Consider the following 15,510-nt stretch of genomic DNA (forward strand, 5'->3'; position numbering starts at 1 on the left):
TTACCCTGAGTTTCTCCCCCTTATTTCCAATGAGAGCCTTAGCATTTCCCTTCAGCTGGGCTGAGGTTCTTGGCCATCTCCTTGCCTCTGGGGTGGCTAGATACAGACTCTATTGCAGAAGGCAACAATTCTCTTCTAAGCAACTGAACTGTAAATTGGATTTTGTTTATTATGAGTACTACAGTAAAGAATATTTGCTTAAGAATTGAGAGTCTACTGGTAAAGCTTCTACTTGGGAATGGTTTAAGCAGGCTGTTTAGCTACACTATACTTTGCATAGAACAGTACATCCAAAGATAGATATCTTTGGAGATAGACATTATTACACTCCGGATTGAACTATGCTTATATTGGCCCTGTGCTAAGATTCACCTGTTGCTGCTTCGTCCTAATTTTGGTTGTTTGCCTGGTCTCCTGAGGAAGACTTAGGCTGAAACATGGACCGTGTAGAGTCCACGCCACAGTGAATGTTTGCCTATTGTTTTGATTATGCTGACCCCAAGTGTATATACAATAAAGGCTTCCCACCCCTTGGCTTACTTGTTCTTGGTCTCTACCCACATTCTTACATAACCCATCCAATTATGCTGGTCTGGAAAGATGCTAAAGAAAATAAATTTGTCAAATAATTCATCTGCATCAAGTGCACCAAGGACCTGCTTAATTTTGGAGTAACCCCATACAGAATTATTGTGTGGTTTTGATTTTACTGAGAAGTGTCATCAGGTTTTCCACATGCCTAAGACAGTCTCTTCCTCTGTTCCTCCACCCCCAGCCTAGAAACGATACAACAGTTCATACAGCCCATGTGTCTGATCATATAATAGGCTGAAAACAATACCATACACTAGTAAGCTTGCTTGAAAACTTGAACATACCGACTACATTTCTCCTTTTTGAACATGCATTCATGAGGGACCAAATAACTGAAGATGGAATGGAATGTTGCATATCTCAGATCAGTCGGCTCCCTCCCTCTGACCAACATTTCCATCTCTTGGCTTGCCTTAACCACCGTGATACCATGCTGGACCCCTAGGACTGAGTAGGTTTAGTAAATAAGACTTCTGTACCCACCTGTACCCAGGAGTGGCCTAGTGGTTAAGGTGGTGGATTTTGGTCCTGGGGAACTGAGGATCTGAGTTTGATTCCCACTTCAGGCACAGGCAGCTCCTTGTGACTCTGAGCAAGTCACTTAACCCTCCATTGCCCCAGGTAGAAATAAGTACCTGTATACAATATGTAAGCCGCATTGAACCTGCCATGAGTGGGAAAGCGCGGGGTACAAATGTAACAAAAACAAACCTGCAATGGAGATCAGATAGACGCTGAGAATGATGTGGGTTAGCATGACTGGACACCACTGTGCTCCTTTTTAACACTTTAGTTCTAGTTCTTCCTTGTCAGCTGTGAGGGGTGAATATCCCTGCTGTTCATTAAAACATCAAAATCACAAAGTGAAAAAGAGGATGAGGTAAGAACAGATATCTTTTGTCTAAGAAGTGAGCATGGAATGTTAAGCTAAGTACTCTCATACTAGTAGGGTCACTGACCTGCGCTATTTTAAGGCTTCAGAATCTGTAAAGAGAATGTCATTCAAACACAGAACCCTATCTCTGGCAACACGCAAACACTATCTTCACATCCTGTTATACATCTCACTGTGTATCAGCATGTCATCAACTGGATCTCACCATTTCCGTAACTCCTAGAACCAGTGGTGTACCTAGCGTATTTGACATCCAGGGCCGACCATTTTTTTTAATAACCCCCTCCCTTTATAAGAAAGTTTTTAGTAATAATCCACAAGTCACACAACAAGGATGTACCTAGGAAAAGGGACCATCAGAACATCAATACGCCCATTGTAAGACTAAACAAGCCAGATTAATAAAGATGATCCTGCCAACAGAATCTTTTTGACAAACATAGAACACAGATACACCCTCACCCAGTATAGAATAAGTAACCACAAACTAAAAATAGAAATATCTAGACAACAATTAAACTGAACCCCCAAGAAAGACTCTACATACAATGCAACACCACAGAAACAGTGATGCATATCCCCTAGTACTGCACAAAATCTCTATATATAAAAGGCACCACCAACGTTCTAAATGAAGCCTCCAGCCGGAAGTGTGAAGGGGGAGAGATATCCGGTTTCCTCATGAGTGTCTGCCCCGCCCTCGCTCTCTCTGTAACACAAACAGTGAAGGAAAACACAGCAAAGCACGAAATCAAATCGCTCTCTCTGTAACAGTGAAGGACTCAGAGGGGGAGGGGAGAGAGGGCAGAAGCCCTCACTATCTCTGTAACACAAACACAGCACAGCAGGAAACTTAACACTGAAGGACTCGACTCCGAGGGGGGAGGGGACAGAGAGGACAGACAGCACAGAGGAAGGGAGAGAGGGCAGAGGGCAGGGACACACACACTCCCACATGCACACAGAAGAAAACCTTGCTAGCCCCCATTTCATTTGCATCAGAAACGGGGCTTTTTTACTAGTACAAATATAAAGATAGCAGATGTAAATTTGGAAAAAAACTGTCAAATACCAATCACCTCTTTATAAATTAACAACTAGAAATAAAACAAAAATGAAAAATAAGATAATACCATTTTATTGGACTAATACATTTTTCAATTAGCTTTCAGAGACCAAAACCTCCTTTCTCAGATCAGTACAGTACACTGCTATTACAGTATCCTGTCCTTACCCTAGGATGGGGGTTTTGGTCTCTGAAAGTTAGTAAAAAATGTATTAAAATTAGTCCATTAAAAAGATCACCTTATTTTCATTATCTATTTATTACCACAGTTACAATACTACTTTATCCTAAAGCAAAAAAAAAAATGCACCCCCCCCTTTCCCTTCCCCTGTGGTCTGGCATCACTTTCCCTCCTCTCTCCACCTTCATCCCACTCTGCAGGCTTCCAAGCTTCTAGGCCCACTAGTAGCATCTGCGATGTAAGCACTGCCTTTGGCCTGCCCCGCGTAGGCAGGTCGTTGTACAGAAAAGGCTTCCGGGGATGGCTGAAGGCAGTGCTTACATTGCTGATGCTGCCGGAGGCCTGGAAGTTTAAAGACCTGCAGTGGGCGAGGGGGGTGAAGAAAGTCAGGGGGGGGAACACCTATGACAGCACCACACCAGTCGTGGGGGGGGGGGGGGGACGTCTATGGCAGCACTGCATCAGTCGGGGGGGGGGGGGGGCAGAGATACCCATGGCAGCACCCCCTTATGATCTGCATCCAGAGTGGGTCGCCCCCACCACCCTGCCCTCAGTACACCACTGCCCAGAATTTGTCTTCTGGTTTCTTCCCACCTACATCTCTCTCTCTCTCTCATTTGCTCACTCTTTCTCAATATATATATATATATACAAAAAAAAGATAATTACATATTAGTTGTGCAGGTAACAAAATGGATGTTTAGGCTAGTGCAAATAAAACTAGAACAGTATATAGAATACTGTACGTTATGCCTATCCTTGCCACTTTGAAGCACCCACACTTAAGCAAGCTTTACGCAACTGCAGGCACCTAGATGTTAGGCATGCCAATACTGGGTACCTAGGTTCCATTATAGAATATGCTCCTACTGTAGTATGGCCTTAGGGCACCTACACAGAGGTGCCCAGTTAGAGAACTGCCCTCAAGTGCGTATACATGTATTTTTTTTTAATATATGAGTACATTGCAACTCTGCTCCAGCTCCACCCAAACTCCGCCCCCACAATGGTTATAGTTGATCTTGTTGGCGTGCATATTTGTATGAGTATATTTGGCTTCACAATTTTATAAGAGCCGCTTTCCACATGTTAAACATACACTAAAGTTACCCTCTCAAATATCTCAAACGGTATAGTGTACAAGAAGATGAAGGAAAAAGAAGTTATAAGGTAAGAGGGCATGATTTGAAGCTCAAAGGGATAGACTCAGGACTAAGAGTAGGAGACATTTCATTGTAGCAAGTATAGTGAATGTATGGAATTGCCTCCCAGGAAAGGTGGAAAACAGTAATAGAATTCAGAACAAGCAGAGAGGACCCTTCGTTGCAAGGGTAAAACCAAGACTGGTACACCTAAAGTATTGAGTCAAGAATGGGTAGCCCAGATAAGCCTTGCTGTCTTTATCTGCCAGAATTTTCGAATGTTTCTGCATTCCAGGGTAAAGAAAAGGAAGGAATTTAGGGTTTAGCTCACGCTTTTTTCAATTGTAGTTCAAGGTGAGTTACATTCAGGTAGAGTAGGTATGGAGAATACAGAAAGGTATAACGTTCAGTAAAAAGTTATCAAAAGTCCACAAAGGAGGGAATTTGGGTCCACTGAGCACAGCTGAGTAAAGCATAAGGAGGCAAAGATGGGAAAAGCATGAACAAAATCCCAAAGTAGTGTAGGACCTGGACAGCCCACCTTCTCTCCCTGGCCAGGAAACTCTCCTCCAGTCAGGAGCATTATTAATTATTGGCACACAGGACCTGTAACTTGAGTATCTGTGTTTGTGCTTTGAATCTCCTTCCTCTTGTGGCTTTCAGCTTTTAATGCAGCTAAATGTTTCCCCCTCAGCTACCTTGTTCATGTCCTATCCAGTGCTTATAACTGGCTGCTTCTCCTTTGGCAATGCTGGCATCATTCACCACAACAAAAAGCATGCCAATACTTGGCGGGCACTCAGAATCAGGCATGCTGTCAACACCAACTAATTCCAACCAGGACCCTGGAGCAGCAGAATGAAATGCTGGCCATCGTTGGTGCAGCATAAGCCGTGGAAGTGCCTTGGAAGTGCCCTGTGGAGATATGTGCTTTATTTTTGTATTTTGCACTGCCTTGGACCCTGTCATTTAATGATAATTTGACACTGAAAGTCCTGTTACATTGAGTTTTGCTGGACTTTATTGCCATTGTTATATGAAATTTGAGAACACTAGCATATGCATATTGAGACACTTAGAGCACGCGTATAGAAGGAAGGTTTTTTTTTGTTGAGCCGATGATGAAGACATGATCTTTGATCTGTTTGTAGCTCTTTTAAATCGTTTTTGATTCCTGAGCTCTTTGAGGCTTTTTCCTTCCTTTATTCATATAATTTTGAAGATTTTCATATTGTGGATTTTTTGGTTTTTGTTTTGGTCTAGTGATCTAATACATCCACACCCTATTACATTGTTTATTTAGTGGATACTATATTTTACTCTATACAGTTCAGTAACAAGCTGTTTGAATTGCATGGGATGACAGAGTCACAGAACCACATGGTTCAAACAACTTGACAATCAACAGCATGAGGAAAAGGAAGAGTAAACACAAAAAGCGAAGAAGCCAGTTACAAACATCAGAAGAAAGGCAGTTAGAGGGCATAAGAAAAAAAAAAAGCAGTTCAACTGCATCAGAAGCTTAACGCTATGGGACTAATATGATATGAATCAGGGGAACAGGGACTGGGGAGGGGAATGCAAAGGTCTCCCAGATTTGATGAACTGGTGAAGGGAGAGGAATGGAGACTTGGGGATGGGGGACTCCCAGATGTGGTGGGGAGTGGAAGGATGGGGAGTTTGGGAGATAGGAGAAAAGAGCTGGATCTCCTAGACTGAGGGGAAAAGGAGGGTATAGGGTTTCCCATATTTCTGAGATTTGGGAGTAAGGAGGAAGTGGGAACTGTAAAACTGTGTGGAGGGAGACGTGAAGCCTTAGGGATGGGGGAGAAGACAGTTTGCGAACTCCCAGATTGGGAGAAAAAGGGAAACAGAGGCTGGGTGTTGGACAGAGTGGAGATTCAGGGATGTGTGGGAGAGCAGGCACTCAGAGGTTAATTGGGAACTGTGTGGAAGAGCATGAATTCAGAGATTGAGTGGAAGGAGAGCAGGAAATGGAGGATAGGTGGGGGCACTAGTGGGGATGCGTTAGATGAGATGAGAAGGGGCTGTGGATGAAAAATGTGGGCTAGATGAAGGGGGCTGAAGGCTGGGGAAAGGTTGAGAAATGATATGAAGGATTTAGGAGGCTGGGAGATGATGGAAAGGGCTGGGGAGAAGTGAAAAGACATGGGTCTAAAACTTAGATTGTGAGTCCACTAAGGACAGAGAACGTACCTGCATATTATAAATGTAAACCACTTTGGTTGTACCACAGAAAAGCGGTATATCAAATCCATAACCCTTTGCCTTTTCAAAATAAGGTGAGGGAAGGGAGGAGGTAGCTAAGTAGGGTACAAGAGAAGAAAAGGGCTGGAGTTAGGGGAGGGGATGAGCAATAGAAGTAGCTATGGTTAATGAAGGAATGAGAGGCAGAGGAAAGTACTGTAGAAATGGGGAGGGGAATGAGTAGAGGTGGAAATGGGAGACTAGAGTGGCAGAAAGATGCAGTAGGAAATGGGCTGGAAAGAGAGAGATGAGGAGTGAAAAATGGGAGGGGTGATGATGTAAAAATGAGCTAGGAAGGGGGTGGGAGTGAATGTTGGAAAGCTGGTATGGAGATAAGACATGAAAAAGAGAGAGACTGCTGATAAAAAAATGAGACAGGAGTTGAGGGGTGAAATCTAGTTATCAGTAGATAGAGACGCTAAGAGAAATGGAGAAAAGGGATGAAAGGGGACTACCAATGTAAGAGACAAATGTAAGGGAGGAACTAAACATGAAAAGGGACGAGAATAAGTGCAAATATAAAGGAGATTCTATAACAACAGAAGACAGAGAAAAGACAGAGAGTGTGAAATCAATATTATTAGAAAATTAAAATATCTACACAACAAACATAGAAAAGTGTGTGGAGGAGTGGCCTAGTGGTTAGGGTGGTGGACTTGGTCCTGGAGAACTGAGGAACTGAGTTTGATTCCCACTTCAGGCACAGGCAGCTCCTTGTGACTCTGGGCAAATCACTTAACCCTCCATTGCCCCATGTAAGCTGCATTGAGCCTACCATGAGTGGGAAAGTGCGGGGTACAAATGTAACAAAAAAAAGGCATTTTATTTTCATTTTAGTGATTGTAATATGTCAACGTTTGGGATGTGTATCTCCAATATCTTTGTATTTTGCTCAGTTTCATTTTCTCAACTGCATGCAGAATCTGGATTGACAAGGTTTCCATGTCACTTTTTATCTGCATATTTCTAATTCCTAAATTTGTAGTCAGTTATTCTGTATTTAGTGTTAGTTTGTTTGATCCAGGTGAGGTATTTTGCTACTGTGTGAAGTCTATGTAGAAATATGTCTTGTTTGTCATTTTCTGGTATGCAGTATACTGTTGTTCTAAGGTCTGTTGTAATACGTGCAGTGCTGACTTTTATGGGTCAGGTTCTTATTCTTCAGGGTAAGGTTCTTATGCTTCAATTTTAGTAGAGTGTTTGGTATTTCAAATTTGCTAGACAGATTCTGTGTGCATTTTTTTCAGGGTTTTGTATAATTTCACAGTGTTCATTGTACAGGGAATCTGTGTTGCTTTTACTTGATGAAACCAGAAATATATTTTTGTATGGTGAATAGTAAGGGGTAATGTTCTATTTCTGATTTGCATCCACTGTACCCATATAATAAGCAACACTAGCCTTTAATGAGATGGATTTACTTCCAAATTTCCCAGACTAATTTAATCTATATATTTATATTTTGCCCACTCCCCATACAGGTTCAAGACAGATTACAAATAAGATAACTGGTAAATTTAACTGGGGAATATAAAGTGCTTTAGCATGAGAAAATCCAAAGTAAAACCATCATGCTGACGGATAACATGGTGGGGATACAAAACGCATACAACTGGTCAAATAACTCTCTTTCTAATGCTGAAACTTTACTCTAGCTGAGAGCTAAAAGTGCAGCATGAGAGTAAAGTCTCATCCAAGGTGTAAGTGCGGAACTTCACTACGGATTACCCTGTACCGCTTGGACCTCCACCCCCATTGTCCCAAGAGGGGGAAAAAAGACTTCCTTCCATCAGAGCCTAAGGTAGTTTCACCCTTTCATCTCAACCAATTGAAGAATGAGGATGAACAAACTAGCAAGATGCTACATCTCTTGGTCATCAGGAGTACATTCCACAGATATCTGAAGATAACTGAACCTTTACAGAAGACTGACAGGTTTGTAAGTCCATGAATCCATGACAAAGTGAGGTGGCTTCAAAGGCAACTGTGGCCAGATGGATAAAAGAGACCATCACAAAGGTGTATGGTGTGCATAGATGCCAAATTCTGAAAGACTTGAAATCACACTTGATTGGGCAACATATAGGTTGGTGCTGTGGAAGATATCTGTAGAGCAGTAAGATGGGTATCCTACATCCCACTGTGGGAACTACGGACTGGAACTGAGGCTAGAAACAAAGTGCCTTTAGTCTAGGTCACCATGGAGGATTCCTCACATCCAGTGGTGTGCTGGTAAATTTTTAACAACAGGCTCTCTCCCCGGTCCACCTTGGCGCCCCCCCATCCACCTCGGCGCCCCCCCCCCCGTCCACCTCTGCACCCCCCCAAAATTGCAGAGCTGGCTATAGCCGGGGGGGGGGGGGGGGGGGGGGAGGCAATGCATTACTCTCTCCAGGAAAAAAAAATTAAATGATCCCAGGTTCCAATCTAATTCATGTTTAATGTGTGATAAAATGTCATAAATAAGTAAATAAATATAAACGTTTAATGTTGAGCACCTGATTCTCAAAGTGGACATATTCCAAACACTATAATGAAAATAAAATGATCTTTTCTACCTTTGTTGTCTGGTGACTTTGTTTTTCTGATCATGCTGGCCCAGTATCCGATTCTGCTGCTATCTGTCCTCTTAACTCCGTTTCCAGGGCTTCCTTTCCATTTATTTCTTTACTTTCCTCCTTTCTTCTTCATTTCTGGTCCTCAGCTTCTGCCTATTTTCTTCATCCATGTGCAGTTTTTCTCTTCTCTTCCTTTTCCCTCATCTCATCTCCTTCCTCACTCTTCCCTCCCCTCTATGCTAGCTGTGATTTATAGAAGCTTATCTTTTAAGCTGTGGCAGACTATTCAGTTACAGTGCTGGGGGAGCATTTAGGAAAGGGGAGCAGGTCTTCTTTTCTTTAGTGCAAACCACAGGCAACTGGCCATGAAGGATGAGCAGAAATTAATGCACTAGGAAACCTGGGTGGCCTCCTAAAGTCATGCAATTTGGGGGAAAAACCTTGAAAATTAAAAGCCGGTGGCCAGAGCAGAAAAGAGCATCGGCTAACTCCAGGCAACCCTTGGACAAGTTGGCAGCAGCGACATTCAACAGCTGTTCAGAGTCCACCATCAATGGAGGAGGAGGAGGAGGCTTCAGCCTTTTCACCTGAAGGAAGGAAAATCCGCCCCCTTTGGCACTCACCGTCACCCCGGACACATCCCCTGACGAAAGGGTCACTGCTCGCACGCTCACCAGCCCCCAGGACGTCTGACCCCAGCCTCGCCCCCTCCCCCCCCTTTACCGGATGTAGGGGGAAGGCACGGCAGCTCCTCCGCTTACCTTCATGTCGTTGACGATGGTCTGGAAGAGCCCCCCCAGCGCGCTGCACTCCTTCTCCAGACTCGCATCCATCTTGACTTGCTGATAGAAGGAGCGGGAAGTTGGAATCAGATGCCACCGCGGTTCTTCTCACACAGGAAGGGCGGGAAGAACTCTCAGCGCGTGACTCACAGCAGCAGCCGCTGCCCGCATGGTGTCTGCCCGCGCCCAATCACAGAGCACCATCGCGAGACACAGGAAGGAAACGCACGTCCAACCATCTGGCAACAAACTTTCTACCTGCTGCGCTGGGCGCTGCGAAGCGGCTCACCCTGCCTCAACAACCGGCTCGCAAGATGTCATAAAAATTAACAACCGGCTCTTGCGAGCCGGTGCGAGCTGGCTCCAGCACACCACTGCTCACATCCCAGATGAAGAGAGATTTTTGTATATCTCATTGGTCTGGACTAGTCTGGCATGGATGACAAAGGAAAGTTACCTGATAACAATCATTCCTTAAGTCCTGCCAAAGAATCCAAGGGTACTAGGAATAAGAAACAAAGAGGAAAATGCCACGGGTTGTATTATTTACAAAAAAGGGAATGTGTGGATATGAGTGTAGAGATACAAGGAAGAACAATCCTTAACAATCCTTTGCACTGAATCAATGATACCAAAAAGACAGCGAAGGTGATGACCAAACACTGAACAAGATCAAGGTTTAGTATAACAAATTGGTTGGCCAATTGAGACTCAACACGAGTCATGTTTCGGCTGCTAGGCCTTCAGGAGTCTGAACCAAACCAACTTGCTGTAAATGCCACTGCTCAGTCTAGTGAAATGAAACACACTAGAATGAAGCTTCACTTCCACAGGTAATAAGCAATGCGTGAGACCAGGTGTGCCCAACTGTACACCACTACAATAACCCTTATGGGTGAAGGCAGGGCCGGTCTTAGCAAGTGCAGGGCCCTGTGCAGACCAATTTGGTGGGGCCCCATCCTAGCCCCGCCTCCACCCTAGCTCCACCCCATTGATAAGATTATTCCATTTTTAGAAAATGTTTTTATTTATGAAATTTCAAATAAAGACAAATGAAGCTCAACTTGTACAAAAAAACTGACTGAAATAATAAGCACAATGCTATCATCATGAAACCTCCCCTCCCCAGAAATTATTCAGTTCAAGTCTACTACAATTAGTAGTTCCAATTCTCATAACAAAGGAGAAAATAAGGAAAAATATTAAGAAAAGATCCAGCACAGTGCTACAGTGTACAAGGTATGCCAGGAATGCTTTATCTGCCTATGGCTGGAGAGAGGTTGAATGACTCGATGCGGTCCCGGTCCGGGTCGGAGCGGAGGCACGAGGCAGAGTTCAGGCACGCTGAGCGGGGCCCCCTTAGGCGCGGGGCCCTATGCGGCCGCCTTGGTCGCCTCTGCCTAAGACCGGCCCTGGGTGAAGGGGTCAGTGCCGTGCACTTTAGAGAAGGGGAACCAGGCCCATATCTCACTCTACCTGTCACACTTGTGGTGGAAAATGTGAGCCCTCCAAAACCCATCAAAACCTACTGTGCTCATCCCCTCCCCTAGCTCCAGCCCTTTTCTTCTCTTGTACCCTACTTAGCTACCTCCTCCCTTCCTCACCCTTTTTTGAAAGGCTAAAGGGTTATGGATTTGATATACTGCTTTTCTGTGGTACAACCAAAGTGGTTTACATTTATAATATGCAGGTACGTTCTCTGTCCTTAGTGGACTCACAATCTAAGTTTTAGACCCATGTCTTTTCACTTCTCCCCAGCCCTTTCCTCCATCTCCTCCCAGCCTCCCAAATCCTTCATATCATTTCTCAACCTTTCCCCAGCCTTCAGCCCCCTGCACCTATCCCACATTTTTCATCCACAGCCCCTTCTCATTTACCATGTTTCAACAAGGACACCTGTTGGAAAGCCTTAGCCAGGATCCTTCATGGTTCCATGGCAGGTCAGCTAAAAGCTACAAATCCCAGAACTCCTGGTTACAAAGTATAGTATAATCCTGACAAAAATTAGTTTGGTATTTGTCTAAACAAGACTGCTGTCCCTCCCTCCTTGAGTATATCCAGCAATAACAAGCTATATAAGAGATGATGCTCAGAAATAGGCCCCCCTTCCCTAGATGATCAATTTCACTAAGCCACTTAACAGAATATAGCAAACACAGTTTAAATGCCTGCCATACCAAATTTGGGAGGAACTGGCTAAGTACTACAAGATATATGAAAGGTGGCTGAAAGAAAGTATTCACATAAATTAACTCCAGACTCAAATGACTTCTAAATCTTTTGACCTTGCCCTTCCTACTGTCTTCTTGACCCACACACTTACATTAATTCTCTCATCAGCCTTCACCACTGTCAGCTGCTTTGTAACCCACCTTTCTTCTGCCTCTGTCTCTTGATCTCAAATCCTAGATTCAGGACTTTCCCCCCTCTACATCAACATCTGATGCCCAACTGAATGGAATGTTTCTCTCCAACCTCTTTTCCCAACATTCCACACCAGGCTCCACAGTCACACTGCTAACCTTGCAGAGTTGCCAAGTCATCCAGTTCCAGCAGGGAGATTTTAGACCAGTCCTGGATTTCTGAAAAACATACCCTGGTGCATTATGGAACAGGGAGCACTGAAAGGTGGTATATGAAGTGCCAATAAACAAACATTTCCATTGGCAGAAATCCCACACTGCATCGGGAGGTAAGTTTTAGGTGATACCTTTTTATTAGACCAACTTTATGTATCTTTGACAAGCTTTCAACAGTTATCTTCTCTTCATCAGGTCAGTGAAGACTTCATTGGGTTTAATTAGTTCAAACTCATCTAGATCTTAGGGTGTCTGCATATGGTATTATACTACAGTTTAGTGAAAGGGAGTAAAAGAGTAGACAGGTAACCAGAACTAGCCAAAAAGTCTCATTCCTGGAGTTGGGGAACTTGGCAGCTCTGAACTTTTCCTTGCCCTTCATAGAAGGGGATCGCAACTCAGGTCAACTGAACAGTGACAGCCAACTGAGGTTGATCCAGCACTAAATCTCCCTCCTGGTAATTAGTAACTTGGAACTTCGCCTAGGTGCACCTAGGCACAAATCTGATGGAGAAAGCTGGTCCTAAAGCATAGTAACAGGGGGGTAAATATTCAGATGGCCATGTCCAGGCACCAGCATTGAATATCCAGGCATATGCGGCCAGCTAACAGTTCACCTTATGTGGTTAAGTGCAAAATTCAGCACTTACCCACATAAGGTGAATTGCATAAAGACAGGACTGTGTTTTCTGCGGTCACCTTCTGCAGTTAAGTGCTGAATATTGGTATTTAACTGCTTAAGTGCTGAATCCACTCTGGAGCATGCAGAAATTAGCTGATTTCAACTTATGTACTAATTGCAAATAAGAACATAATAGCCATAATAGTCAGACCAATGGGGCATCTAACCCAGTATCCTGCTTCCAGCAGTGGCTACCCCATGTCTATGGATTTTTCCTCCAGGAACTTGTCCAAACCTTTTCTAAACCCAGATACTCTAACCACTTCCAGCAACGAGTTCCAGACCTTAATTATTCTTTGAGTGAAAAAATATTTCCATGCAATTTCATTGAGTGTCAGGCACTAACTGGTTAAGTGCTGCTGAATATCCACGGTTAGCCCTGGACAAGTGATTTTAAAGGCCAAGAGCCTCTTCTGGATGTTTAAATTGCTTGGGATTATCAACCGCATAGGAAATGATGTCAGATAAAGACCAAAATGGCCCAGTCTGTCCAGTAAGGTGGTTGTAACTGCCACTATGCAGGGTTGCCAGATGGGCGGTTTTCCCGCCCAATTGGGCAATTTTCCGCAACCTGCCGCGGGAAACTTTTGCCCGCGGCGGGTTGCAGGTTTTTGGGCTTGTTTTTTTTTTCGCGCGGGTTTTGGGCGGTTTTTCGGCCGGCGGGGGGTGGGGCTAACGGCGACAGAGGCGGGGTTTGGTGATGTAGTGGGCAGGGCGAGGTGATGTATTGGGCGGGGCAATGATGGCGGGGGCAGGGTGATGACAGAAGGGGTGGGGCTGATGATGGCGGGGGCGATGACAGAAGAGGCGGGGTTGATGACGGAAGGGGCGGGGGTGATGTCATCGGGGGTGGGGTGTGTGCGGTTTTTGGGTGGGTTTTGGGCTGTTTTGGGTGGGAATTTTTTTTTTTATATGGCAACACTGCCACTATGTTCAGTTCCCCTCCCACTCTAGAACATGGAAAAGGTGATCAGGAAGCCAGAGCCACCCTCTGAATTCCAGCCTGAGAGGGAGTGGCTGAGCCAGGTCTAGTTTATCGCTTGTTTGATGAAAGCAGATGAATGAATAAATGAGATAATAAAATTAAGAGCCTAGCAGCCAACTTTTCAAAACAACTGAGGTGCTAATAACACACAAACTACCCCACCCCTCCCTGTAAGACTGTGCTCTATACTGAGGGTACTCAAGCACTCACTGCACCTACATGTCCCAACATTCAGTGGGTGGAAAAGTAGTACTGGCTCTGCCTGTTTGGAAATTTGATAAAATGGAACCACTTGGAGACTCCAGAAGTTTGATCTGTGTAACAAGGGGCAAAACTTCTCAAAATCTTTTTAACCTTTGTCTCGCTTCAACCTCCATTGTTCACTGCCTTACAGAAACTGCTTTCTGGAAAAAGGCAATGGGGTTTGGAAAAGGCTTTTTAATGTAAATAAAGATGCAATTATGACAGGGGACACCAGAGTGCAATATTTCCTTTGTTAAAACTTGAGTCTTGTACTTATCCTTTTTAGATACACCCTTTTTCCCCCTCTCCCTCCATTACTGTTTTCTAACGTTTCTGCGCCTGGGATGGCATGTATTAAAGTACCTGCAGCACCCAGTCTCATCTGCCTATCCACACCCCAATGCCATAAAAAAGTGATTTTGGAAATGTCCCCTCCTCGGTATCTTTTTAAAAGCAAACTCTATATAAATGCCCATAAGTCTCTGTGGTAGCGCAGTTTTACATTTTTCTGAACAGTTTTTAGGAGCTGGTTCTTTGCCCTTAACCACGAGTACAAGCTGAGCAGCAGTGCAAGGACACCCACTTCCTCAAATGCAAGAAGAAGGGAGGGGGAAAGCAAGCTGAGAGCTATTTAATACACTTTACCTTTCCCCAAGAGGCTGTCAGAAAAATTCGACTGATGCTATACCAGTTTGTAAGCGGCATCCTCAGAAGGATTTGGTTATAAAATTAGCCAGGGCTGCTGCTTGCTTCAGACTTAGCGGCAGAAATTTAAAAAAAAAAAAAAGTTGTTGGGGAAGAGGATGGGACATAGAAGAAAGGGGAAAAGACTGGTGGTGAATCATGTTTGAGCTTCTTCGGAGAAGAGACGACGTGCAGTGTACCTGAGCTGAGCTGCGAGGGGATCAGGGGAGAGGGTGCTGGTCTGGGGGGGATCCCTGGCTCCTTCACCAGACACACGTCGCTGCAGGGGGCGAAAAGGCTCAAGAAACATGTCTCTGAAGCTGCCGCGCCATTGGGATTTCAGCCTGAAGATGGATGCTGGCAAACTAGGTACCCAAGCCTCTTAACGTTTTATTCTGCAGTTCTCACTCTAAGCTCTAAGGCTTCAACTGCCATAGCAGATCGTTTCTTTCGAAGGTGTGGGGTTTAGCTAGTAGATCGCGCAGTCGCACCTTTGCGAGGAGAGGTTAAGGTGGGTGGCGGGTAAGAAGCTTAGCGGGTTCCTAAAATCACGACGTGTCGGGTTATGATGAGATGTACAGAAAAGATATGAGATCGATGTATAAAAAAAAAACAAGATTACTCCAGTGTACTTTTCTCCTGTAATGCTGTAGACCCCCCTTCCCCGAAGAGCTTACTCTCAGCTGGTTTTGATCTGGTGCCCTCGGCAGACAGAGAACCAATCCGCATTTCCCGCGGATGCCGACATGGGCGTTTTCACAGATCTTCCGCGACAAATAGAGGGGGAGGCCAAGGGTAGTTACTGGAGAGTCACCCCGTGGAAAGTCGAGGGGGGGGGGGGGCGGCTTCGA

The 15,510-nt window shown here is 44.6% G+C and overlaps 2 protein-coding genes across 2 annotated transcripts in view; one reads left to right on the plus strand and one right to left on the minus strand.

The window, feature by feature from the left end:
- LOC115469333 (disintegrin and metalloproteinase domain-containing protein 9-like) overlaps nucleotides 1-11,864 on the minus strand; it is a 114,555-nt gene extending 102,691 nt beyond the window's left edge. The window contains exons 1-2 of the mRNA XM_030201856.1: nucleotides 11,810-11,864; nucleotides 1,306-1,429 (exon numbers count right to left, since the gene is read on the minus strand). Of these exons, the coding sequence (XP_030057716.1) occupies nucleotides 1,306-1,351 (46 nt within the window). The 5' untranslated portion in view covers nucleotides 1,352-1,429; nucleotides 11,810-11,864. The remainder of the gene's footprint in view (nucleotides 1-1,305; nucleotides 1,430-11,809) is intronic.
- Nucleotides 11,865-14,658: 2,794 nt separating this feature from the next.
- ARHGAP25 (Rho GTPase activating protein 25) overlaps nucleotides 14,659-15,510 on the plus strand; it is a 77,736-nt gene continuing 76,884 nt past the window's right edge. The window contains exon 1 of the mRNA XM_030201857.1: nucleotides 14,659-15,028. Within this exon, the coding sequence (XP_030057717.1) occupies nucleotides 14,968-15,028 (61 nt within the window). The 5' untranslated portion in view covers nucleotides 14,659-14,967. The remainder of the gene's footprint in view (nucleotides 15,029-15,510) is intronic.

Source organism: Microcaecilia unicolor, chromosome 4, assembly GCF_901765095.1.
Source record: "Microcaecilia unicolor chromosome 4, aMicUni1.1, whole genome shotgun sequence".
NCBI lineage: Eukaryota > Metazoa > Chordata > Amphibia > Gymnophiona > Siphonopidae > Microcaecilia > Microcaecilia unicolor.